This window comes from Musca domestica, unplaced genomic scaffold (genome assembly GCF_030504385.1).
Source record: "Musca domestica strain aabys unplaced genomic scaffold, Musca_domestica.polishedcontigs.V.1.1 20, whole genome shotgun sequence".
In the NCBI taxonomy this organism is placed as follows: Eukaryota; Metazoa; Arthropoda; class Insecta; order Diptera; family Muscidae; genus Musca; species Musca domestica.
Genome location: NW_026712250.1, coordinates 4463818 through 4486720, shown reverse-complemented (window position 1 = coordinate 4486720; position 22903 = coordinate 4463818). Strand labels below are relative to the sequence as shown.

At 27.1% G+C, this 22903-nt stretch overlaps 1 protein-coding gene across 26 annotated transcripts in view; it reads left to right on the top strand.

Annotated features, from left to right (window-relative positions):
* para-like (sodium channel protein para-like) overlaps window positions 1-22903 on the top strand; it is a 198301-nt gene that overhangs the window by 10810 nt on the left and 164588 nt on the right. For 16 of the 26 annotated variants that reach the window (XM_059122225.1, XM_059122224.1, XM_059122202.1 and 13 more), the window contains exons 2-4: window positions 3966-4055; window positions 4233-4423; window positions 13414-13446. In XM_059122225.1, coding sequence (XP_058978208.1) covers window positions 4274-4423; window positions 13414-13446 — 183 coding nt within the window. In that variant the 5' untranslated portion in view covers window positions 3966-4055; window positions 4233-4273. 26 annotated transcript variants of the gene reach the window in all.

The following is a 22903-nucleotide window of genomic DNA, read 5'->3' as shown; positions in this document are numbered from 1 at the left end:
TTCCTTTTGGGATTTTATTTAACAAATAAAACAATTAACTTCAAGTTTGAATGGCATATCAGAGGATTTAATGAATATTAATTACTATGGAACGATATTGAGTCAAATGAACCCAATTTGAGTATATCCACAATTTCAGTAATAAATATCTCACCCTGGGTAAATACTACCTAACTACACATGTATCAGACAGATATGTATGTGTTCATTTGTTTGTTGGTGTATGTAATCATTAAAGCGTCTATCATAATAAATTAATGACTACTCCGCAAACAAGAAAGTGAAAGGAGAGAGAGAGAGAAAAAAGGGACTATAATTATTTATGTTTTCCTTTTGGAGGACTAATGGCAGAAATGAAGAACGTAGAGGAAATATGGCGCCTGAAATTTATGAGTTTGGTATGGACAATCCAGGTTTGAGTTGTCTGTGGTGGATATGAAGGATTTTGATGGAACTAGTTTATGACTAATTTAAGGACTTCTTTTTCATCAAATCAATGTCAAATTTGATTTGTAATCACTCACAGTGGGGTGATAATAATTGGCCAAAGAGAACGATTGGGGATTAATGGTCTTGGCAACACGTGTTGATAACTTCTTTGGGCAGACAAAGAATTTCTTAGAATTTTTTTCCTTAAAGCTGATGCAATTTTCTTTCATTCTGTATTGAATAGAAAAAAATATAAAAAAAAATTATTTAGATTTATTTTCTAATAATGCCTGCATTCATCGAGAAACAGATAACCTTTCAGAATTGAATGCTTTCTTTATTCTCTAATTACGTTCGATAGTTTTGTTGTTAGAAAAAAAAACAAACAAATATTTTGCCGTTGAACTTCGCTCCCCTCCAAAGCTCAATTGGAAATAAGCTACTGATAAGAGGAACTAATTATTGAAAAAAATCTAATATATATTTTTTTAAGACGCAGATGTTTTATTTCTGTTCTAGAAGATTTAACAGTGATAAGGGCACAAGTCAAATTAGATTTGACTTCAAGTAGAAAATAAATAATTTTCATTGATAAGACAAAATATAGCTTTTATTGTTGTTAAAAAAAAAAATTAAAAAAAAAATGTTAATGCATTCGCAATTTTCTAAAAATATTAAATTATTATTAAAAAATATTTTTAAAGCACATGCAATAGGCGTGGATTTTTTAAAAATATTTTTTGAAGCATCTACAATAGGCGTGGATTTTTAAAAAATATTTTTTAGAGCATATGAAATAGGTGTCGGTTTTTAAAAAAATATTTTTTAGAGCATATGAAATAGGTGTCGGTTTTTAAAACAATATTTTTTAAAGCATATGCAATATGCAAAATATTTTTTAAAGCACCAACAATAGGCGTGGATTTTTTAAAAATATTTTTTAAAGCACTAACAATAGGCGTGGATTTTTTTTTAAATATTTTTAAAGCACCAACAATAGGCGTGGATTTTTTAAAATATTTTTTAAACCACCTACTGTAGGCGTGGATTTTTTAAAATATTTTTTAAACCACCTACTATAGGCGTGGATTTTTTTTAAATATTTTTTAAACCACCTACTATAGGCGTGGATTTTTAAAAAATATTTTTTAAAGCACCAACAATAGGCGTGGATTTTTAAAAAATATTTTTAAAGCACCAACAATAGGCGTGGATTTTTTAAAATATTTTTTAAAGCACCAACAATAGGCGTGGATTTTTTAAAATATTTTTTAAAGCACCAACAATAGGCGTGGATTTTTTTAAATATTTTTTAAAGCACCAACAATAGGCGTGGATTTTTTAAAATATTTTTTAAACCACCTACTATAGGCGTGGATTTTTTAAAATATTTTTTAAACCACCTACTATAGGCGTGGATTTTTTAAAATATTTTTTAAACCACCTACTATAGGCGTGGATTTTTTAAAATATTTTTTAAACCACCTACTATAGGCGTGGATTTTTTTAAAATATTTTTTAAACCACCTACTATAGGCGTGGATTTTTTAAAATATTTTTTAAACCACCTACTATAGGCGTGGATTTTTTAAAATATTTTTTAAACCACCTACTATAGGCGTGGATTTTTTAAAATATTTTTTAAACCACCTACTATAGGCGTGGATTTTTTAAAATATTTTTTAAACCACCTACTATAGGCGTGGATTTTTTAAAATATTTTTTAAACCACCTACTATAGGCGTGGATTTTTAAATATTTTTAAACCACCTACTATAGGCGTGGATTTTTTAAAATATTTTTAAACCACCTACTATAGGCGTGGATTTTTTAAAATATTTTTTAAACCACCTACTATAGGCGTGGATTTTTTAAAATATTTTTTAAACCACCTACTATAGGCGTGGATTTTTTAAAATATTTTTTAAACCACCTACTATAGGCGTGGATTTTTTAAAATATTTTTTAAACCACCTACTATAGGCGTGGATTTTTTAAAATATTTTTTAAACCACCTACTATAGGCGTGGATTTTTTAAAAAAAAATTTTGAAGTATCTACATCAGTCAAACATTTTTTAAAAATATTTTTTGAAGTATCTACAATAGGCGTGGATTTTTTAAAAATATTTTTTAAAGCACCAACAATAGGCGTGGGTTTTTTAAAAATATTTTATAACACACCAACAAAAGGCGTGGATTTTTAAAAATATTTTTTAACACACCAACAAAAGGCGTGGATTTTTAAAAAAAAATGTTAAAGCATATGCAAAAGGGCATGAATTTTTTAAAAATATTTTTTAAAGCATATGCAATAGGCGCGAATGTTTTAAAATATTTTTAAAGCATATGCAATAGGCGCGAATTTTTAAAAATATTTTTTAAAGCATATGCAATAGGCGCGAATTTTTAAAAATATTTTTTAAAGCATATGCAATAGGCGCGAATTTTTTAAAATATTTTTTAAAGCATCTACAATAGGCGTAGAGCTTTTCAAAATATTTTTTTAAAGCACCAACAATAGGCGTGGATTTTTTACAAATATTTTTTAAAGCATAAGCAATAGGCGTGGATTTTTTACAAATATTTTTTAAAGCATAAGCAATGGGCGTGTATTATTGAAAAAGTTTTTTTAAAGCATAAGCAATAGGCGTGGATTTTTTAAGAAATATTTTTTAAACCACCTACTATAGGCGTGGATTTTTTAAAAAATATTTTTTAAACCACCTACTATAGGCGTGGATTTTTTAAAAAATATTTTTTAAACCACCTACTATAGGCGTGGATTTTTTAAAAAATATTTTTTAAACCACCTACTATAGGCGTGGATTTTTTAAAAAATATTTTTTAAACCACCTACTATAGGCGTGGATTTTTAAAAAATATTTTTTAAACCACCTACTATAGGCGTGGATTTTTTAAAAAATATTTTTTAAACCACCTACTATAGGCGTGGATTTTTTAAAAAATATTTTTTAAACCACCTACTATAGGCGTGGATTTTTTTAAAAATATTTTTAAAGCACCAACAATAGGCGTGGATTTTTTTTTCAAAAAAATATTTGGTAAAGGCAGTTCTACTTATACCATATACTCCCTGCAAGCTAAGTGCTAGCTCTTACATATACACTTATTTAGGGTTGGGTTTATTGTCTGTATGTCACCGTTTCCATCGTCATCGTCTCCATCATCATCATCATTATTTACATTTCCAGCGTCATAGCGATATAAATTCTGTTCTTGTTGTTGTGGGTTTTTTTTTTTTTTGTAAATAGTTCCATAATTAAAAGAAGCTCGTATTTTATTCATTTAGTTTGTTGCCATATAATCCTTGCCATACACTCACATCAAAATGTATACCCTACCAAGTACCTTACATCACCCCCTCTCTTTTTCTCTCCCACAACAACTATCTATGGTTCCTCTGCGAGCAGAAAATAAAACTAATGGTGTTGTTTGTTTGTTTCCGTTTCCTTTTCATTTTCACTACAAAAATGTATTTTTTTTTCACCTCCTTTCTTGTCTGTTTCTTTCCAGAATACGTGTCTGTGGTGGGCGCTTGTTTGAAAATGGCGCCTCGGATATAGTTGTAACTTTGACGTAGCAGGCGACATACATGTGCCTCATGTAAGTGTGTGTGTGTGTGTGTTATTTTTTTGTTTTCAAATGGTTTTTCTATAAAATTTATTACTACCACTGACGTAGTTACTTTGTTTGCCCAAAATGAGTGAATAACATACATTTTTTAATTTCAATTTTTTAAAATTTTTTAAAATAATTTTTTTGAATAAAATATTCAAACAGGCCTTGGAAATCTGAGGCTCTCATCGTTGGCCGCATAGACAATGACAGAAGATTCCGACTCGATATCTGAGGAAGAACGCAGTTTGTTCCGTCCCTTCACCCGCGAATCATTGTTACAAATCGAACAACGTATCGCTGAACATGAAAAACAAAAGGAGCTGGAAAGAAAGAGAGCCGCCGAAGGAGAGCAGGTAAATATTAAGCTGGCCAATTTTTGTTTTGTGTCTCACCCCCTACACCCCTCTCTCTACCCCTGTCTACTTTTCGCCACTTGGTTTTTTTGTAACTTGAAATAATTACCTAAAAAAATCCCTACGAGCCGCCTCAGTATAAGAACAATTTCATTGTGCGTGTGTGTGTGATATGTTGTAACTCTATACATATATAAATATTTATTAAATATTATAATTCTAATATTATTTCTTTTCTACTAAACCAAACCAAAAAAATAATTACTAATCCTAAATGTGGAATGTAAATGACCTTTTTTTGTTCTCTTGGTAACGGAACAAGAAAAGCCCGAAGGCAAAGCTTTTTCTATAACAAAACGAAATTAACCCCCCACCCCCCTTTTCATTAAAAACTAAAAGCATTTCCATTAATTCCATTACATTTTTTTCATGCATTAATTAGGCCCCCATTTTCAATCCCATATCCATTTTCTGTTTTTGGTTCAATGTAGTCACACTCCATGCTATGAGGAAATAATTCTCATTCACTTAGAGAATTTTCAGTAGTTTAGAAAAAGTATCTTTTATACCATTTATCGGAACAATTTTCGTTTCTAGAATCCTGTAGAGCCTTTAGAACCTTAATTTTTAAGATTTCATATAGTTATCTTAAATTCCCTTCTTATTCATTGAAAAATTTCATTCAATTTCGATAGCATGAATCTGAGAATCTTGATATCCCTGTAAATCACGAAATGAGAAGTCATTTAGTTTTTTTTTTTTCTATAGAAAAGCTTCAGAAAGTCTTCTATTGATAGAAGAGCTGTATGCGAACCTTTATCTAAAGAGAAGCTTTGGAGATTTTTTTTTTTTATCTAAGACAGAGCTTTTGAAGATGTTATTTCCATAGAAAGCCTTCAGAAAAGATTCTATTGATGAAAATATATGAGAAGGTCTTCTCTTGAGAGAGGAGCTTTAAAAGGTGTTCTACTTGTGGAACGGCCTTTTTTACCTACCTATTATAGAAGAGCTTTAAAAGGTGTTAAATTTATGGACGAGTTTTAAGTGTCTTCTTCTTTAAAAAAGCTCGAAAGTTTGTTTTTCGTATAAACATTTCTTTTTCTAAATAACTTCGAAAAGTGTCCGATCGATGGAGAAATTGCTATGTAGGCTTTCTGTCTTTAGAAAGGCTTTTCAAGGCCTGTTCATATAAAAGCTTTAATTGCTAGTTTTATTTAGAAAATCTGCAGCAGTTTTTATACGAAAAATTCTTCAAAGCTTTTTATTGTCCAAAAAGCTTTTCAAGGCCTCTTATTAATAAAAAAAGACCTCGAAGGTCTTTCAATAATATTTTTAGAAGAGCTATCCATAGAAAAATTGTGGAGGGCTTCGAAAAGCTTTCTGACTACTTTTAAAAGGGCTTTGTAATGTTTTTTATTTAAAACGTGTTCTATTTTATAAAAGCTCCAATAGCTACTTACATTTAGAAGAGCTTTAGGTGGTTTTTACATGGGGAAAAGAGCTTCAGAAATTCTTCAGAAGTTATTCTAAAGAAAGATGTAAATCCATTAAAAGCCAAAAAGCCCCGGAAGGACATTTAAAAGAGCTTTGTAAGGTATTGTTTCCTTTAAAATGTAAATAAATTACATAAAAGCTCCAATGGCTACATATATTTAGAAGAGCTTTTTTCGAAAAGAGCTTCAGAAGTTCTTTTATTTATGGAATATTTTATTTTAAAAAAGTCCCAGAAGCCCTTTAAATAATAGTTTCAAAAGAGCTATGGAATATGTTTACAATACCATCCATGCCTTCCAGAAAAATATGAGTCAATTTAAAGTATATAAAAATAGAAAAGCTATTCTACCCTTCGAAAAGCTTTTTTAGCATTTTTAATAGAAGATCTACAAAATTTAAATTAAAATTGAAAATCTCCTAAGGAAAGACCTTCCAGATATTTCTTAAAAAGACAAAGATCCTCCAGAGCTTTTCTACCAAGCAAAGTCTTCTCAATATGGAAGCTATTTAACCTTGCAAAAAGCTTTTTAAGCTTTTTATTAATAGACGATCAATAACACATCATTTGAAATCGAAAATCTGGCAAAGGATAAGTCTTGGATAGCTTTTTAATTAAACGAAGTCCTTCCAGAGCTTTTTTATGAATCGAAGGACTTCTAGAGCTTCTGTATAAAATTAAGACCTTCTGTAGCTCGTCAATAAAAAATATTCCTAGAAGTCTTCAATGTAGGATTTTAGTAGTTTCTAGAAACCCCTGTAAAAACTACTCCTCGTATTAGAAGTTTTCAAACAGTAAAGCTCCCAATTGCCCCCTTTTCCCCGATTCTCTCTTTCTCTGTGTACCCTTAGCAGTCATAATTCCTCTCTTAACTTTATTTCTCTTTACTACATTTTGTACTAACTGTATGATAATAAATGTTTCATTTTTCGTCGTACATTTTATATATATTTTACTTTTTTTATATAGACGTAATATTGGCATTCTCTATTTTTTTTTTAATATTTTAAATATTTTAATTAATTGTTTAAATTTATTTTTCTTCGTAAATAATTTTGGCTTTCTAATATTTAAATTCCAACTTTTATTACCAAATATGTACTTCCAAAGATGAAAGTTTTTCGTGTGAGGTATTCAAATGTAGATGGCGCTCTCTGAGACTATAAGAGGCAAAACTTATACTAAACCATTTTATATTGTGACATTTGAATGTTACGCAGCAGAGCGTCTGTTGCGAGTATACATATTTCAAGTATAGATGGCGCTCTTTCCTCCATATATTTGAAATGAAAGCTGAATCAACTCTTTCTTGCTTTCAATGTTGTAAAATTAATAAACTCCGTTTTTAAACCTAATAATTAAAAAAAATCTATTTTTATACGAAAATTTGAAATAAATAAAAAAAAAAATAATAAAATCCATTTCCTCTCTTCACATTTCAATTTGAAAAAATCCGAATAATCTTTGGAAGTACAGCCGTACCTTCATCTTAGTATATTGGTGTAGTTTGATTACTAACCCGCCCCGCTAGTTTGAACTTTTTTTAATCTTCCCTCAACTCTCTATGTAATCCAGCAAATGACCTGTAACTAATTTCAAGTACTTAGAAAATGTGTTCCCTAATCTTTGAATCCGAATTTTTTCTCTTAATGTAATTCTCTCTTAGATGTTGTCTTCAATGTTGTATCTTGAACTAAACCTAATGAATACACCAAACCCGATCCAAATTTAATTCATTTAATTTTAGTAAAATAGAGATAAAAATAAAATCCGTAGTAAATTTGACAGTTTATGTTGGGAGAGGGATTCGGTTGAAATTTGGAAATATTTTGAAAACTCATAAAAAATATTTTAGAGAACGTTTTTTCTACATTATAAAAAATAAGTAAATATAAGAAACAAAAAATAATTATATAAAAAATAAATATATAAAAAAGTTTAGTAATTATACTAATAATAAGAGTGCATTTATAAATAATAGATGCATAAATTGAAAAAAAATATATATTTTTTAATTTTATGCATCTAGAAAAATTAAATTAAAATTAATTAATATTAAATTAATAGCAAAATGAATAATTATAGCCAAAATAATTAAATATAATTAAAATAATAATAATTAAACTGAATTACAACAATAATACTAGTATGAAATTAATAATATATAATAATAATAATAATAATATAATAATAATAATAATAATATATAATAATAATAATAATAATAATAATAATAATAATAATAATAATAATAATAATAATATAATAAAAAATAATAATAATAATAATAATAATAATAATAATAATAATAAATAATAATAATATAATATAAACAATAATAATATAATTGATAATAATAATAATAATAATAATATAATAGTAATAATAATAATAATAATAATAATAATAATAATAATATAATAAATAATAATAATTAATAATATAATATAATAATAATAATAATAATATATAATTATAATAATAATAATACTAGTAATACCATAATAAATTAATAATATATAATAATAATATAATAATAATAATATAATAATAATAATACTAATAATATATAATAATATAATATCTATAATAATAATATAATAATCAAATAATAATCTATAATATAATACTAATAATAATATAATAATAATAATAATAATAATAATAATAATAATAATAATAATAATAATAATAAATAATAATAATAATAATAATAATAATACTAATAAAAATATATAATAATAATATAATAATAATAATAATAATAATAATAATAATAATAATAATATAATATATAATACTAATATAATAATAATAAAATCAAATAATAATAATAATAATAATATAATAATAATAATAATAATAATAATAAACTAATACTAATAATACTAATACTAATAATACTAAAATAATAATATATAATATAATAATATAATAATATAATAATATAATAATAATATAATAATAATAATAATAATAATAATAATAATATAATAATCATATAATAATATAATAAAAATAATAATAATAATAATAAATATAATAATATAATAAAAATAATACTAATAAATACTAATACAATAATATAATATAATACTAATAATAATAATAATATAATAATATATAATAATACTAATAATACTAACTAATAATAATAATAATATAATAATAATAATAAATAATAATAATAATAATAACTAATAATAATAATACTAATAATAATAATAATAATAATAAATAATAATAATAATAATAATAATATATTATAATAATAATAATAATAATAGTAATAATCATTATAATAAAAATAATAATAATATAATACACTAATAATAATAATAATATAATAATAATAATAATAATATTATGTAATATATAATAATAAAATAATAATAATAATAATAATAATATATAATATAATAATAATAACAATAATAATAATAATAATAATAATAATAATAATAATAAACTTAATAATAATATAATAATAAATAATAATAATATAATAATAATAATAATAATAATAATATAATAATAATAATATATATATAATAATAATAATATAATACTAATAATAATAATAATAATAATAATATATAATAATAATAATATAATCTATCATCATTTAAATTATAATTTTTAACACATAACCGAATCCTTAATTTAATCCCCCACGTTTGGACCCAACACTCTAGGGCAGTAGATTTTATTTAAAAAATTTTAAATTATTTGCTATAATATGTATTTTTGTTTTTATTTTTTAATTTTTATTTATAAAATAAATATTAAATGTATTTTTTCTTTATTATTCTATAAATGGTAAATGGATTGAATAAAATTGATATTGGCTTCATTAGTTGTCAATGTACATATAACAAAACTGTAACAAATTTGTACAAAATTAATGGACGTAAAAATGAATAACAAAATAATATTTATCTAAAATGGGCAAAAAATTATTTTCAATAATGGTATAGATTTTTTTATTTATTGTTTCAAGACTATGTAGATTTTTTTTAATTTTACTTTTATTATTATATTATTATTAATATTTCTATTTAAATTTTTGTTTCAAGAAATTTAGAAAATCTAAGATTCTAAGATATTAAGAAGATTTCACAAAAAAAAAATAACATTGGAAGGCTTCTTTGTGGAATATTTTCAAAGGGTAAACAGTACTCGTTTTTTAATATGTTTTTAAGGGTAAACGGGGTTTTGAATATGCTTAAATGGTAAACCAGACTTTTGATTTTTTATTATATTTTAAGAATATTTTTCAGGTATAAGTAGAATTTTTTAATTTATTTTAAATGTTTTTTAAAGGCTTGTGGATTTAAAAAAAAAAAAAAATTCAAAATATAAACAGGATCCTTTTTTATATGTTTTTAAGGGTAAATGAGACTTCTATTTTTGTAAATATGTTTAAGGGACTCACAAATATTTGTAAAAGATGGGCAGAATATATAAAATTTATTGAAATATTTTTTAAAGGACAAACAGGACTAGTGGATTTAAAAGTTGTTCTAATATGAGATAAATAAGACTATTTTAAAATATTTTAAGATCATTCGTTGATTTTTACCAATATATTACTAGAATAGATTTTTTAAATATTTTTTGTCAAAGGAAAATATGGCTCTTAAATTTTCAAAATTGTTGTTAAGAATAAGCTGGGTTTGCTATTTTGTATTCAATATTTAAAGATAATATTATACAAGACTCGTGAAGGAGCTTTTTCAAATAGAAATTTTTTTAATGATGTGCTCGTAATTTTTTAGAAAAGGAAAAAAGGAATTTTGGTATAATTTGTTAATATCTTGAAATAATTTTTTACAAATTTTTTTTTCAAGAGGATAATTTGAGCTTGTGATTTTTTATGGTAATCAAGGCTTGATTATTTGCTATATATTTTAAAGAGTTATAGAGCACAAACAGGACTCATAAATTTTCAAAAAAAAAAACACAGTTTTTTAAAGGAAAAATATTTTTAAAGAATTAACAGTACTTGTGGTTTTCGTAAATATTTTACGTGAATAAAAAAATCTGGATTTTTATTTTTTTTTGTCTATAAAACATATTTTTACTAAGGCTTAATTTTAATTCCAAAGACAACGAAATATTCTGAAATAAAAAAAAAAATACAAAAATTATAGCCATCCCTTAATTTTTTAGGGCTGGCTGCTATCCTGGATTTAAAATATAAAAATTAAAAAAAAGAAAATAGAGCACACTTGTGAATGTTTAAAATATTTTTAAGAACAAACAGGACTAGAGAATAAAAAAATCCTTAATTTTTTATATTCTAACCAGGACATAATTTTAAATCCAAATCTTTTAAAAATTTCGCTATGTTTCTGGATTTAAAAAATTAAACTAAAATTCTAGCTAAAATACCAGCTAATATGTCAGACTTTTAAAAATAGTTTCTGAAATGTCCTCTTATTGTTTTGGATTAAAAGAAGAAAAAAAAAAACAAATAGTTTCTAAAGTGATACCTACTATTTAGGATTTAAAAGGAATGTCTGTTTTACAAACTTTAATAAAAAAATATATTCTGAAAAGTTCAAATTATTTTTTGTACAAAAAAAAAAAATATATAGTTTCTAAAGGGATACCTGCTATCCATTATCAAAAAATAATATCTATTTATACCCTCCACCATACAGTGGTGTTCAGTCCCTATGCAGTATTTAAAAAAATATTTTTCTATGAGCCTGTATTTCATTTAAAAGATGAGCTATTTTCCATTAATTCTTAGATTAACATTTTGATGGTCAAGCAACTTTTCAGAACTTTTTTTTAAATAATTTTTTTTATATATATATATTTATAAAATTTATATTTATTATCCTTGATTTTAAAAAAATTTTCTTAGAGGTTGAACTAAAATTTAGTATTTTTAACAAATGATTTTCAATTTTCTTTTTGGCCACGTACAAGCTCCCATTTCGAAAATTTATCTTGAAGAACGAACTAGTTTTTACAAATATTTTTTCGGAATTATTACTATGATATTATTAGGCGTAATGTTTAATTAATTTTTTAAAGTCTATATAAATATAAATTATTGTGTTAATTTTCAATTTTTTATAATTTTTTTATTAACTTTAAATTTACAAAAAAAAAAAAATTAGAATAAAATGTAATTATATAGTAAGGGTTTATATTGCGTATTTAATATTCTTATATTTTCTTTTTTGTTAAGAAAAAACTAGTTTTTTAATTAAAATTATATGAAAATTTTTAATTTTATTTTAATTTTTTTTTGACTTATTCAATTTTTTATAATTTCAATTTTTTCCTTTATCTTTCATCTATCTTCTAATTTTTGAAAAAATTCTCTTAGAATTCGTTTAGTACATTTCTCATGTTCATGGAACGAAATAAATTAGCTTCACCCCTCTCACTCTCTCTCTCTCTCTCTATTCCATAACCTTGTGTAAATAAGCCACTTAGTTTTTTTTTTATAGCATTCATCTGGGCAATGAGGCGACGACATTCAAAATGAAATCACAACATTTCTTATCTCATCAAATTGGGGATTGGAAGAGTACCCATGTACCCAACTCTCAGTTTATTTAACCCCTCATTAGATCAATAAGAAAAATTTCGAAAATAGAATCGTATGAATCATCTTTACGCGCCTTTGTTGTCTCGCTCGCTCAGTTTTCGTTTTCGCCTCCCCCCTCAAAAACACGACCATCATCCATGTCATTGCCAACCAGATTCGTAAATATCCTTTAAGAGTCGACGAAAGCAAGAAAATTATTGCCGTTCGGTCTGCAATCTAGACAAAACAAAGACAAATTCCAGCAGTTTCAGATTTTTTTTCAATAATGAAATAATATACTCTTAAAAAAAAAACAACAACAATATTTGTTCTTTCTTCTTGTTCATGTATTTTTGTTTCTTTTTTTCTCTTTCTCTCTACTTGTTTTTTTCCTTCTCTCTCTCTCATTTTGAACTTGTAACCTTTTGCCCTGCGAATAATAACACAAAAATTGCAACAACTAAAACGAAATCAATGACAACGCCACGAAAAAAACTATTTGATTTACTTGGGCGCCACTTGAAAACCAAATAAAAAACACAAAACCCATGCTCTCCTCCATTGAAAAAAAAAACACAACAACAACAAAAATTAATATAAAACCACAATAACTTCTTCCTTGGCATTTCGGAAATGTTTGTATCCTTTTGCTGTTGTTGTTGTTGTTGTCGTTGTATGGATGAAATCATTTTGCAAAAACCTCTAACCATTCATGCATTGACGTCGACCAAAAACCAAAAAAAAAAAAAAAAAAAACTCTCCTTCAACGTCATTTATGCGTCATCACAATTTATTGCTGTTGTTGTTGTTGCTTGTTTTTGTTACGCCACAACTTGGCTAACATGTGAACAACAACGAAACACCCGCCCAACCACCATTTTCATTACATCCTACCCTGCCCCACCCCCCAAAATCATTTGAACTCAAAATTGATAAATCTTCTTTCAGCCGCAATATGGTCGCAAGAAAAAGCAAAAAGAAGTAAGAAGTTATCTTTTGCAGCTATCTTTAAATCTGTTCGTTCGTTCGTTTCTGTATTATTTTTGATTTTCCAAAAAAAAAAAAACGGATTTTGATTTTCCAAAAAATTCTTGTTTGAGTTGTCCCCCCCACCAAAAAAGCAAAAAAAAAATTATAATTCGTTTGTCCTTTGTGCCGAAATACCTTTTGTGTTGTCTTTAAGCCTTATACGTTCTATTACAACAACAAAACAAATATTTCTTCCACTTCTTCGTCTTCTACTGCCTTAAAGCCTTTAACCAAATCGCCGCCGCCTACGCAGCTGCAACAGCCGCCGTCACCAATTAACGCCCATGCGTTCCACTTCAGTTTTACGTCTAAGTTTTTTTGTTACGCCTCCTCCTCCCCAACTTTTACTCTTCTACTTCTACAACTCAATACTAATTTTTACACTTTTTCTCTTTACATTCTTATTTTTTTCTTTTATTTCTTATTTTTGGTTTCATTATTCATTTTAAAATATTTCTCATTTTTTTCCGATACAAATAGTTTTTTGCCTCAACCAACCAACCAAACAAAGTTTACATAACGCTCATATTCGTAACGCTTTACATGTACAAAACTGCTTTTGTAACGATTCTTCTATACTCGCTTTAAACACATTCAAACGCAAATTCAGGGATTTTTTCTAAAAAAAAAAATATATATATATAATAAAAAAAAATTAAAAAAATAATTTTGCGGATTATAGAGCCTAGGATAAAATATATAATTTATCCGCAATATTTTGATGACGAAAAAAAATTCAACCATTTAGGATGATTTAGATAAGTTATCCGCAGTATTTGGATAATGCAGTTAAGTCCCTCCCAGCCATTTAACACTATTAAGATAAGTTATCCGCTGAATTCGGATAATATAGATAAGTTATCTGCGATATAAAAATGACATAGATAAGCTTTCTATATTATTAGGAGGACATGGATAAGTTATCTACATAGTTTATATAAATCGGATAAGTTATCTGCAGGTTTTGGATAAGGTGGATAAATTATCTACAACATTTGGATAGCGTGGATAAGTTATCTACAACATTTGGATAACCTAGATAAATTATCTACATTATTTGCAGAACGTGGATAAGTTATCTACATCAATTGGATAAGTTATCTACACTATTTGGATAACGTAGATAAGTTATCTTCACTATTTGGATAACGTAGATAAGTTATCTTCACTATTTGGATAACGTGGATAAGTTATCTACATCAATTGGATAAGTTATCTACACTATTTGGATAATGTGGATAAGTTATCTACATCAATCGGATAAGTTATCTACACAATTTGGATAACGTGGATAATTTATCTACATTATTTGGATAACGTGGATAAGTTATCTACATCAATTGGATAGGTTATCTACATTATTTGGATAATGCAGATAAGTTATCTACACAATTTGGATAAAGTGGATAATTTATTTACATTATTTGGATAACGTGGATAAATTATCTACATTATTTGGATAAGTTATCTACGTTATTTGGGTAACGTGGATAAATTATCTACACTATTCGGATAACGCAGATACGTTATCTACACTATTCGGATAACGCAGATACGTTATCTACACTATTCGGACAACGTGAATAAGTTATCTACATTATTTGGATAATGCCGATAAGTTATCTACACTATTTGGATAACGTGGATAAGTTATCTACATTTTTTGGATAACGTGGATAAGTTATCTACACAATTTGGATAACGTGGATAAGTTATCTACATCAATTGGATAGGTTATCTACATTATTTGGATAATGCAGATAAGTTATCTACACAATTTGGATAAAGTGGATAATTTATTTACATTATTTGGATAACGTGGATAAATTATCTACATTATTTGGATAACGTGGATATGTTATCTACATCAATTGGATAAGTTATCTACGTTATTTGGGTAACGTGGATAAATTATCTACACTATTCGGATAACGCAGATACGTTATCTACACTATTCGGATAACGCAGATACGTTATCTACACTATTCGGACAACGTGAATAAGTTATCTACATTATTTGGATAATGCCGATAAGTTATCTACACTATTTGGATAACGTGGATAAGTTATCTACATTTTTTGGATAACGTGGATAAGTTATCTACATCAATTGGATAAGTTATATACACTATTTGGATAACGTGGATAAATTATCTACATCAGTTGGATAAGTTATCTACACTATTTGGATAAGGTGGATAAATTATCTACTCTATTTGGATAACGAGGATAAGTTATCTACATCAATTGGATAAGTTATCTACACTACTTGGATAACGTAGATAAGTTATCTACATTTTTTGGATAACGTGGATGAGTTATCCACATCAATTGGATAAGTTATCTACACTATTTGGATAACTTAGATAAGTTATCTATATCAATTGGATAAGTTATCTACACTATTTGGATAAAGTGGATAAATTATCTACTCTATTTGGATAACGAGGATAAGTTATCTACATTATTTGTATAACGTGGATAAGTTATCTACATCAATTGGATAAGTTATCTACACTATTTGGATAACTTAGATAAGTTATCTATATCAATTAGATAAGTTATCTACAAATTTGGATAACCTAGATAAGTTATCTGCACTATTTGGATATCGTGGATAAGTTATCTACATCAATTGGATAAGTTATCTAAACTTTTTGGATAACGTGTACAAGTTGTCCACACTATTTGGATAACGTAGATAAGCTATCTACACTATTTGGATAACGTGGATAACTTATCTACAGTATTTGGAAAACATGGGTAAATTATCTAAATTATTTGGATAACGTGGATAAGTTATATACATTATTTGGATAACATGGATAAGTTATCTACACTATTTGGATAACTTGGATAAGTTATCTACACTCTTTAGATAACGTGGATAAGTTATCTACATTAATTCGATAAGTTATCTACACTATTTGGATAACTTGGATAAGTTATCTACACTCTTTAGATAACGTGGATAATTTATCTACACATCAATTGGATAAGTTATCTACACTATTTGGATAACTTGGATAAGTTATCTACACTATTTGGATAACGTGGATTAGTCATCTACATTATTTGGATAACGTGGATAAGTTATCCACACTATTTGGCTAACGTGGATGAATTATCTACATCAATTGGATAAGTTATCTACACTATTTGGATAACTTGGATAACTTAGATAAGTTATCTACATTTTTTGGATAACGTGGATAAGTTATCTACATCAATTGGATAAGTTATCTACATTTTTTGGATAACGTGGATAAGTTATCTACATCAATGGGATAAGTTATCTACACTATTTGGATAACGCGGATACGCTATCTAGATTATTTATCTGCAACATTTGGATAAAGTGGATAAAGAATTTACATTATTCGGATAAAGTGGATAAATTATCTATAATATTATCTATAATATTATCTACTTATTTGGATAACGTGGATAAGTTATCTTCGATGTTAACTTGAGTTTAGAGTAATTTTCTTTTTTGTAACTTCCTTCCAATTTAGATAACCTTGATAATTTATCTATGAAGTTCTGCAATAGCTAGATAATGTAGATAGTTCATCTATGCTATTATATTTTACTTAGATAATGAGGATAAATTATCTATGTCTTTTCAACCTGCTTAAATGACGTGCATAATTCATCCATGACTTTTTATCCTGCTTAGATAATGCAGATAATTTATCTATGACGTTCAACAACTATTAAATAACTTGTATAATTTTTATATAAATTTCTTTCGGATTTAGATAATTTATTTGCTTAAAAAAGTGGATAACTATTTTTTTTCCTGTTTAGATAACCTGGATAATTTATCTTAGGTTAAATATGCTGTTTAGATAACACGGATAATTTATCTAATCTTATATTCGCTTTTATTGTTAATTTCTCCAGCGTTATCTTAACTTATCTAATATTATCTATTTAATTTTGATATCGTTTATAATTTTTCTAATGTTATCTACTAAATTTAGATAACGCGGAACATTTATCTAATGTTATCTAGTCGATATGAAGCATGAGGATAATTTATCTAATCAATGCTCATTAGATAACGTTATCTTTATAATCTCAATGAAGTTGTTATCTAAAAACACCCATTCTCTTTTCTTCCCTCTCTCTCTCTCACCTTTCTCTCGTGAGAGCTTTCCTTCCTTGCCGCCTAAGTGTGAGTCACTGCCCTCATTATGCCTCCACAAACCATTGACGGGCATCATCCGTTATCTCTTATCCACAAATGCAGTCATCTGCACAGCAATTTAAACAATGACAAAGGTTGTTGTTCCCATTATCCTGGTGTAGTTACAGGACTCCGGGACTCTCATCATATCCTCGAGCAATGTAACAAAAATTTTTATGGGGCAATTGCCATGAATGACTCACAATAACTCTTTGGGTGTGTGTGTGTTTTTCGGTAAGGGGAAAATGCACAGCATTATATCCTTATATGTCCTTGTTTGTCCTCTCTGCACACGCCATACAATTACGGACATGAAGTTAAGTTTAGTCAGAATTGCTTTTCTCGTCAAGATGATGGTTTCCAGCAATATGCAGACGCTTTTTAAACAAAAACACACACATACATATACATTTATATGAATAGGTTGTGTATGTGTATGTTTGCAGTTAGTTTTGTGTTTCACATCCTTACTATTCTCGTCCTTACACCACTTAACGATGTTTGCAGTTTTCCCGTGTATGTGTGTGTGCAAATGTGTGATTGTGTTGAGTATTTGCAATACTTATTTTACATGTATACATTATATTTGTTTTATATAAACAACATAGCATTTACATATGTACTCTACATATGTACCTCCATATGCCATACAGAATATCGCTCTAACATTTTTACTACCACTTTTACGCGCCGTGTAAAAAGAATAAAGTCCAATAAATGTATGAATGAATTTTTATGTAACCCGACTCGTTCTGTGACGGTGTGCATGTGTATGTATTTGTGCATTTGTGCCCAACCGTATGTTGGACAAATAAAGCAAAAAAAAAAAAAAAAAAACTAAGCACCGCCATAAAGCCTGGACTAGTCGGAATAATAAATGAAAACATTTTGTACGGCCATATATGTGAAATTTTGATGAAATTTATAGAGGTTCGGGTTTGTTTTTTCAACACCAAAAAAAAAAAAATCAAAAATGGATGGATAAAAATTATTATCCTTTTTGTTTTTGGATGAGAAAAAAGAAGGAAAACTCTGCCAATAAAGCGAAATTGCCAAAATTACAGTATGCGGTCATTAAATTAAGGCAGGGTATTATATGACATATATGAGTACCTAAACAGATTAAAATATTAAAAAGATAAAAAAAATATTCTTTAGTCAGATAACTTATCTACGTTATCTATACTAGCCAGAAAACACAGGTGTGTTATATTGAAGAGCCAGATAACATACATTAGTTATCTGGGATTGTTTAAATAATGTAGTTATATTTATCTGCCATAAACACATAACGTGGATACTTGGATTTGGATAACGTGAATAAATTTTTTACGGCACAAACTTGGCGTAGTAAAGCTATCTACGTTATAAAATTACTATAACAAATTATCTGCGTTATCTGATTAGCATAGATAAATTTTCTGATTTTAAGGAGGTTATATCTGTTATCTGAAAAAACCATATATCATCCAAATTCATTATCTAAATGGTGTATATAAATTATCTACATTATCTGAGTTGCGTAAATATCTATTCTACATTATCTAAATAACATAGATAATTTGTATACATTATCTGAGTGAGATACATATTTTTCCTTCCAGATTTTTAGATAATTTATCTAGGTATCGTTTACATAAGACCTAGATAAATTATCTAAAAATCTGGAAGGAAAAATATGTATCTCACTCAGATAATGTATACAAATTATCTATGTTATTTAGATAATGCAGAAGAGACATCTACGTCACTAAGGTAACGTAGATAATTTATATACACCATTTAGATAATGAATTTGGATGATATATGTTTTTTTCAGATAACAGATACAATCTCCTTGAGATCAGAAAATTTATCTATGCTAATCAGATAACGCAGATACTTTTTTACAAAAATTTTATAACGTAGATAGCTTTACTACGCCAAGTTTGTGCGGTAAATAATTTATCCACGTTATCCAAATAACGTAGTGACATATCCACGTTATCTAAATAACGTAATTAACGTATCCAAGTTATCCAAATAACTTATCCGAGTTATAAAAATGCCGTAATAGAATTATTTAAGTTATCCAAGTGACTTAGATAACTTATCCGAGTTACCCAAATGACGTAATCAAATTATCCAAGTTATCCAAATGACGTAGATAACATATCCAAGTTATCCAAATGACATAATTAACTTATTCAAGCTATCCGAAGAATGTAAATAACTTATCCGAGCTATCCAAACGACGTAATTAAATTACCTAAGTTATTCAAATGACTTAGATAACTTATCCAAGTTATCCAAGTGACGTAGATAAGTAATCCGCGTTATCCAACTGACGCAAATAACTTATCCACATTATTTGAGTAACGTAAATTAATTATCCGCGTTATCCAAATAAGGTAAATAACTTATCCACGTTATCCAAATGACGAAATTAATATATCCAAGTTATCTAAATAACTTCAATAACTTATCCGAGATACCCAAGTAGCGTAAATGAATAATCCACGTTATCCAAATGACGTCATTAACTTATCCAAGTTATTCAAATGACGTAAATAACTTATCCGCATTATCGAAATGACGTAAATGACTTATCCACGTTATCCAAATGGTGTAGATAACTTATCCGCGTTATCCAAATGACTTAATTATTTTATTCAACTTGTCCAAACAACGAAATTTACTTATCCATATTTTCGAAATATCGAAATGACTTATCCTCATAACATATATAGCTAATCCTTGTTATCCAGATAACGTAAATGACTTATCCGCGTTATCCAAAAAAAATTGTCAACCTTATATTTTTTTATTCAAAAATGTAGATAACTTATCTACGTTATTTAGATAATTTAGATAGCTTATAAAATAGATTCTGACAATGTAGATAACTTATCCACGTTATCTAGATAATGTAGAAACTTATCTACGTTATCCAGACAATGTAGATAACTTATCCACGTTATCCAGACAATGTAGATAACTTATCAACGTTATCTAGATAATGTAGATAACTTTTAAAATAGATCCTGACAATGTAGATAACTTATCCACATTATCAAGATAATGTAGATACTTATTAATGTTATCCGGTCAATTCAGATAACTTATCTACGTTATCCAGATAATGTAGATAACGTATCCACGTTATCCAGACTTTGTAGATAACTTATTTACGTTATCTAGATAATTTAGATAACTTATTCACGTGATCCTGACAGTTCAGATAACTTATCCACATTATCCAGATAATGTAGATAACTTATCCATGTTACCTAGATAATATAGATAACGTATTCACGTTATCCAGACTTTGTAGATAACTTATTTACGTTATCTAGATAATTTAGATAACTTATTCACGTGATCCTGACAGTTCGGATAACTTCTCAACATTATCCAGATAATGTATATAACTTATCCATGTCACCTGTCACCGTTTTCACGTTATCTAGACTTTGTAGATAAATTATCTATTTCATTTAGTCGATGTAGATAACTTATCTACCTTATCCAGACAATGTAGATAACTTATCCACATTATCTAGATAATGTAGATAACTTATCCACATTTTCTAGGCAATGTAGTTGACTTATCCACATTATCTAGGTAATGCAGATAATTTATCTAATGGAACCTGACAATGTAGATAACTTTTCCACATTAACCAGATAATGTAGATAAATTATCCACATTGTCTAGATAATCTAGTTAACGTATCCACGTTATCCACACAATGTAGATAAATTATCCAACCCATTTAGACGATGTAGATAACTTATCTACCTTATCCAGACAATGTAGATAACTTATCCACATTATCCAGAAAATGGAGATAACTTATATATATTTTGTAGATAATCTAGATAACGTATCCACGTTATCCAGATTATGTAGATAAATTATCTACCTCATGTAGACGATGTAGATAACTTATCCACATTATCCAGATAAGGTAGATAACTAATCCATCTTATCCAGACAATGTAGATAACTTATCTTTAGATAAATTATAAACATTTTCCAGATAATGTAGATAACTTGTCCAAATTTTCTAGACAACATTATCTAGATAATGTATATAACTTGCCCAAGAGATCCAGACAATGTAGATAACTTGTCTATGTTATCTAGATAAAATAGAAAACTTATCCAAAAGATCTTGATAATGTAGATAAATTATCCAGCTCATCTAGACAATGTAGATAACTTTGATACGTTTTCTAAACAATGTGGATAACTTTTTCAAGAGATCCAGACAATGAAAAATAAATTATCCACCATATCTTAACAATAAAGATAATTTGCCCACGTAATCTAAAATATGTAGATAAATGATACAATTTATCTAGACAGTAAAGGTAACTTATCTACGAGGTCCAAATAAAGATAAAGGTTTTTTTTTTTAATTTTTTACGTTATTTAAATAAAAAGATATATCCACATTATCCCAATATTGTGGATAATTTATCTAAATTATCCAAAAATTTAAAAAAAAATTAGAAAATTTGTCTACGTTATCCGAGTAATTCACTCAAACTCAACGAAGCCGTTTTTTCCATTTTAATGGCCTCATTTGGATATTGCCTCTATATTAGAGAGGTTATAAGCCAGTTATTTTACCTCTCACTCTCTCTCTCCCTCTCAATTTCAATGTGCTCCTTTGAGCTCTTTAATAATTCATTTAATATTTGTTATGTGTCGAAGAGCAAAAAAAAAAAGAAACGAACCCAGCAAATTTAGGACAACGTTGCGGTTCAAGAATATATATTAAACGATATTTGCTTTAGTTAGGTTCATATATATGTGTTTGTGTATTTTTTTGATGTTTTCCTTATATGTATATGTGTGTGCGTGTATTACTCGTAATCATATTTGTTGTTTAGTGCTTCCCCAACACACAAAAAGAGAAAATCATTTTCGAATTTATTAAATATTATTTTTTTGAGTTAAGTTTTTTTTTAATTTGAATTACCAGAACATACACCCACCCACACAATGACAAGACCACAAGAAAGGGACCTCTAGAGTATAATGATCCCCCCCAACCACTCATCATCACTGCCAAGTAGTTACGCCTTCACTCCTTACACAATTTTCGCCATAAGAAAGTAAAATGTCCTTCTAAGCATAAATTCTAGATGTTGTAGGTGTTGTATTTGTCACTTATGGGGAGCCCAAATACTGTCACGAAAATTTCCGATTTGCAAAAAGGGAGTTCA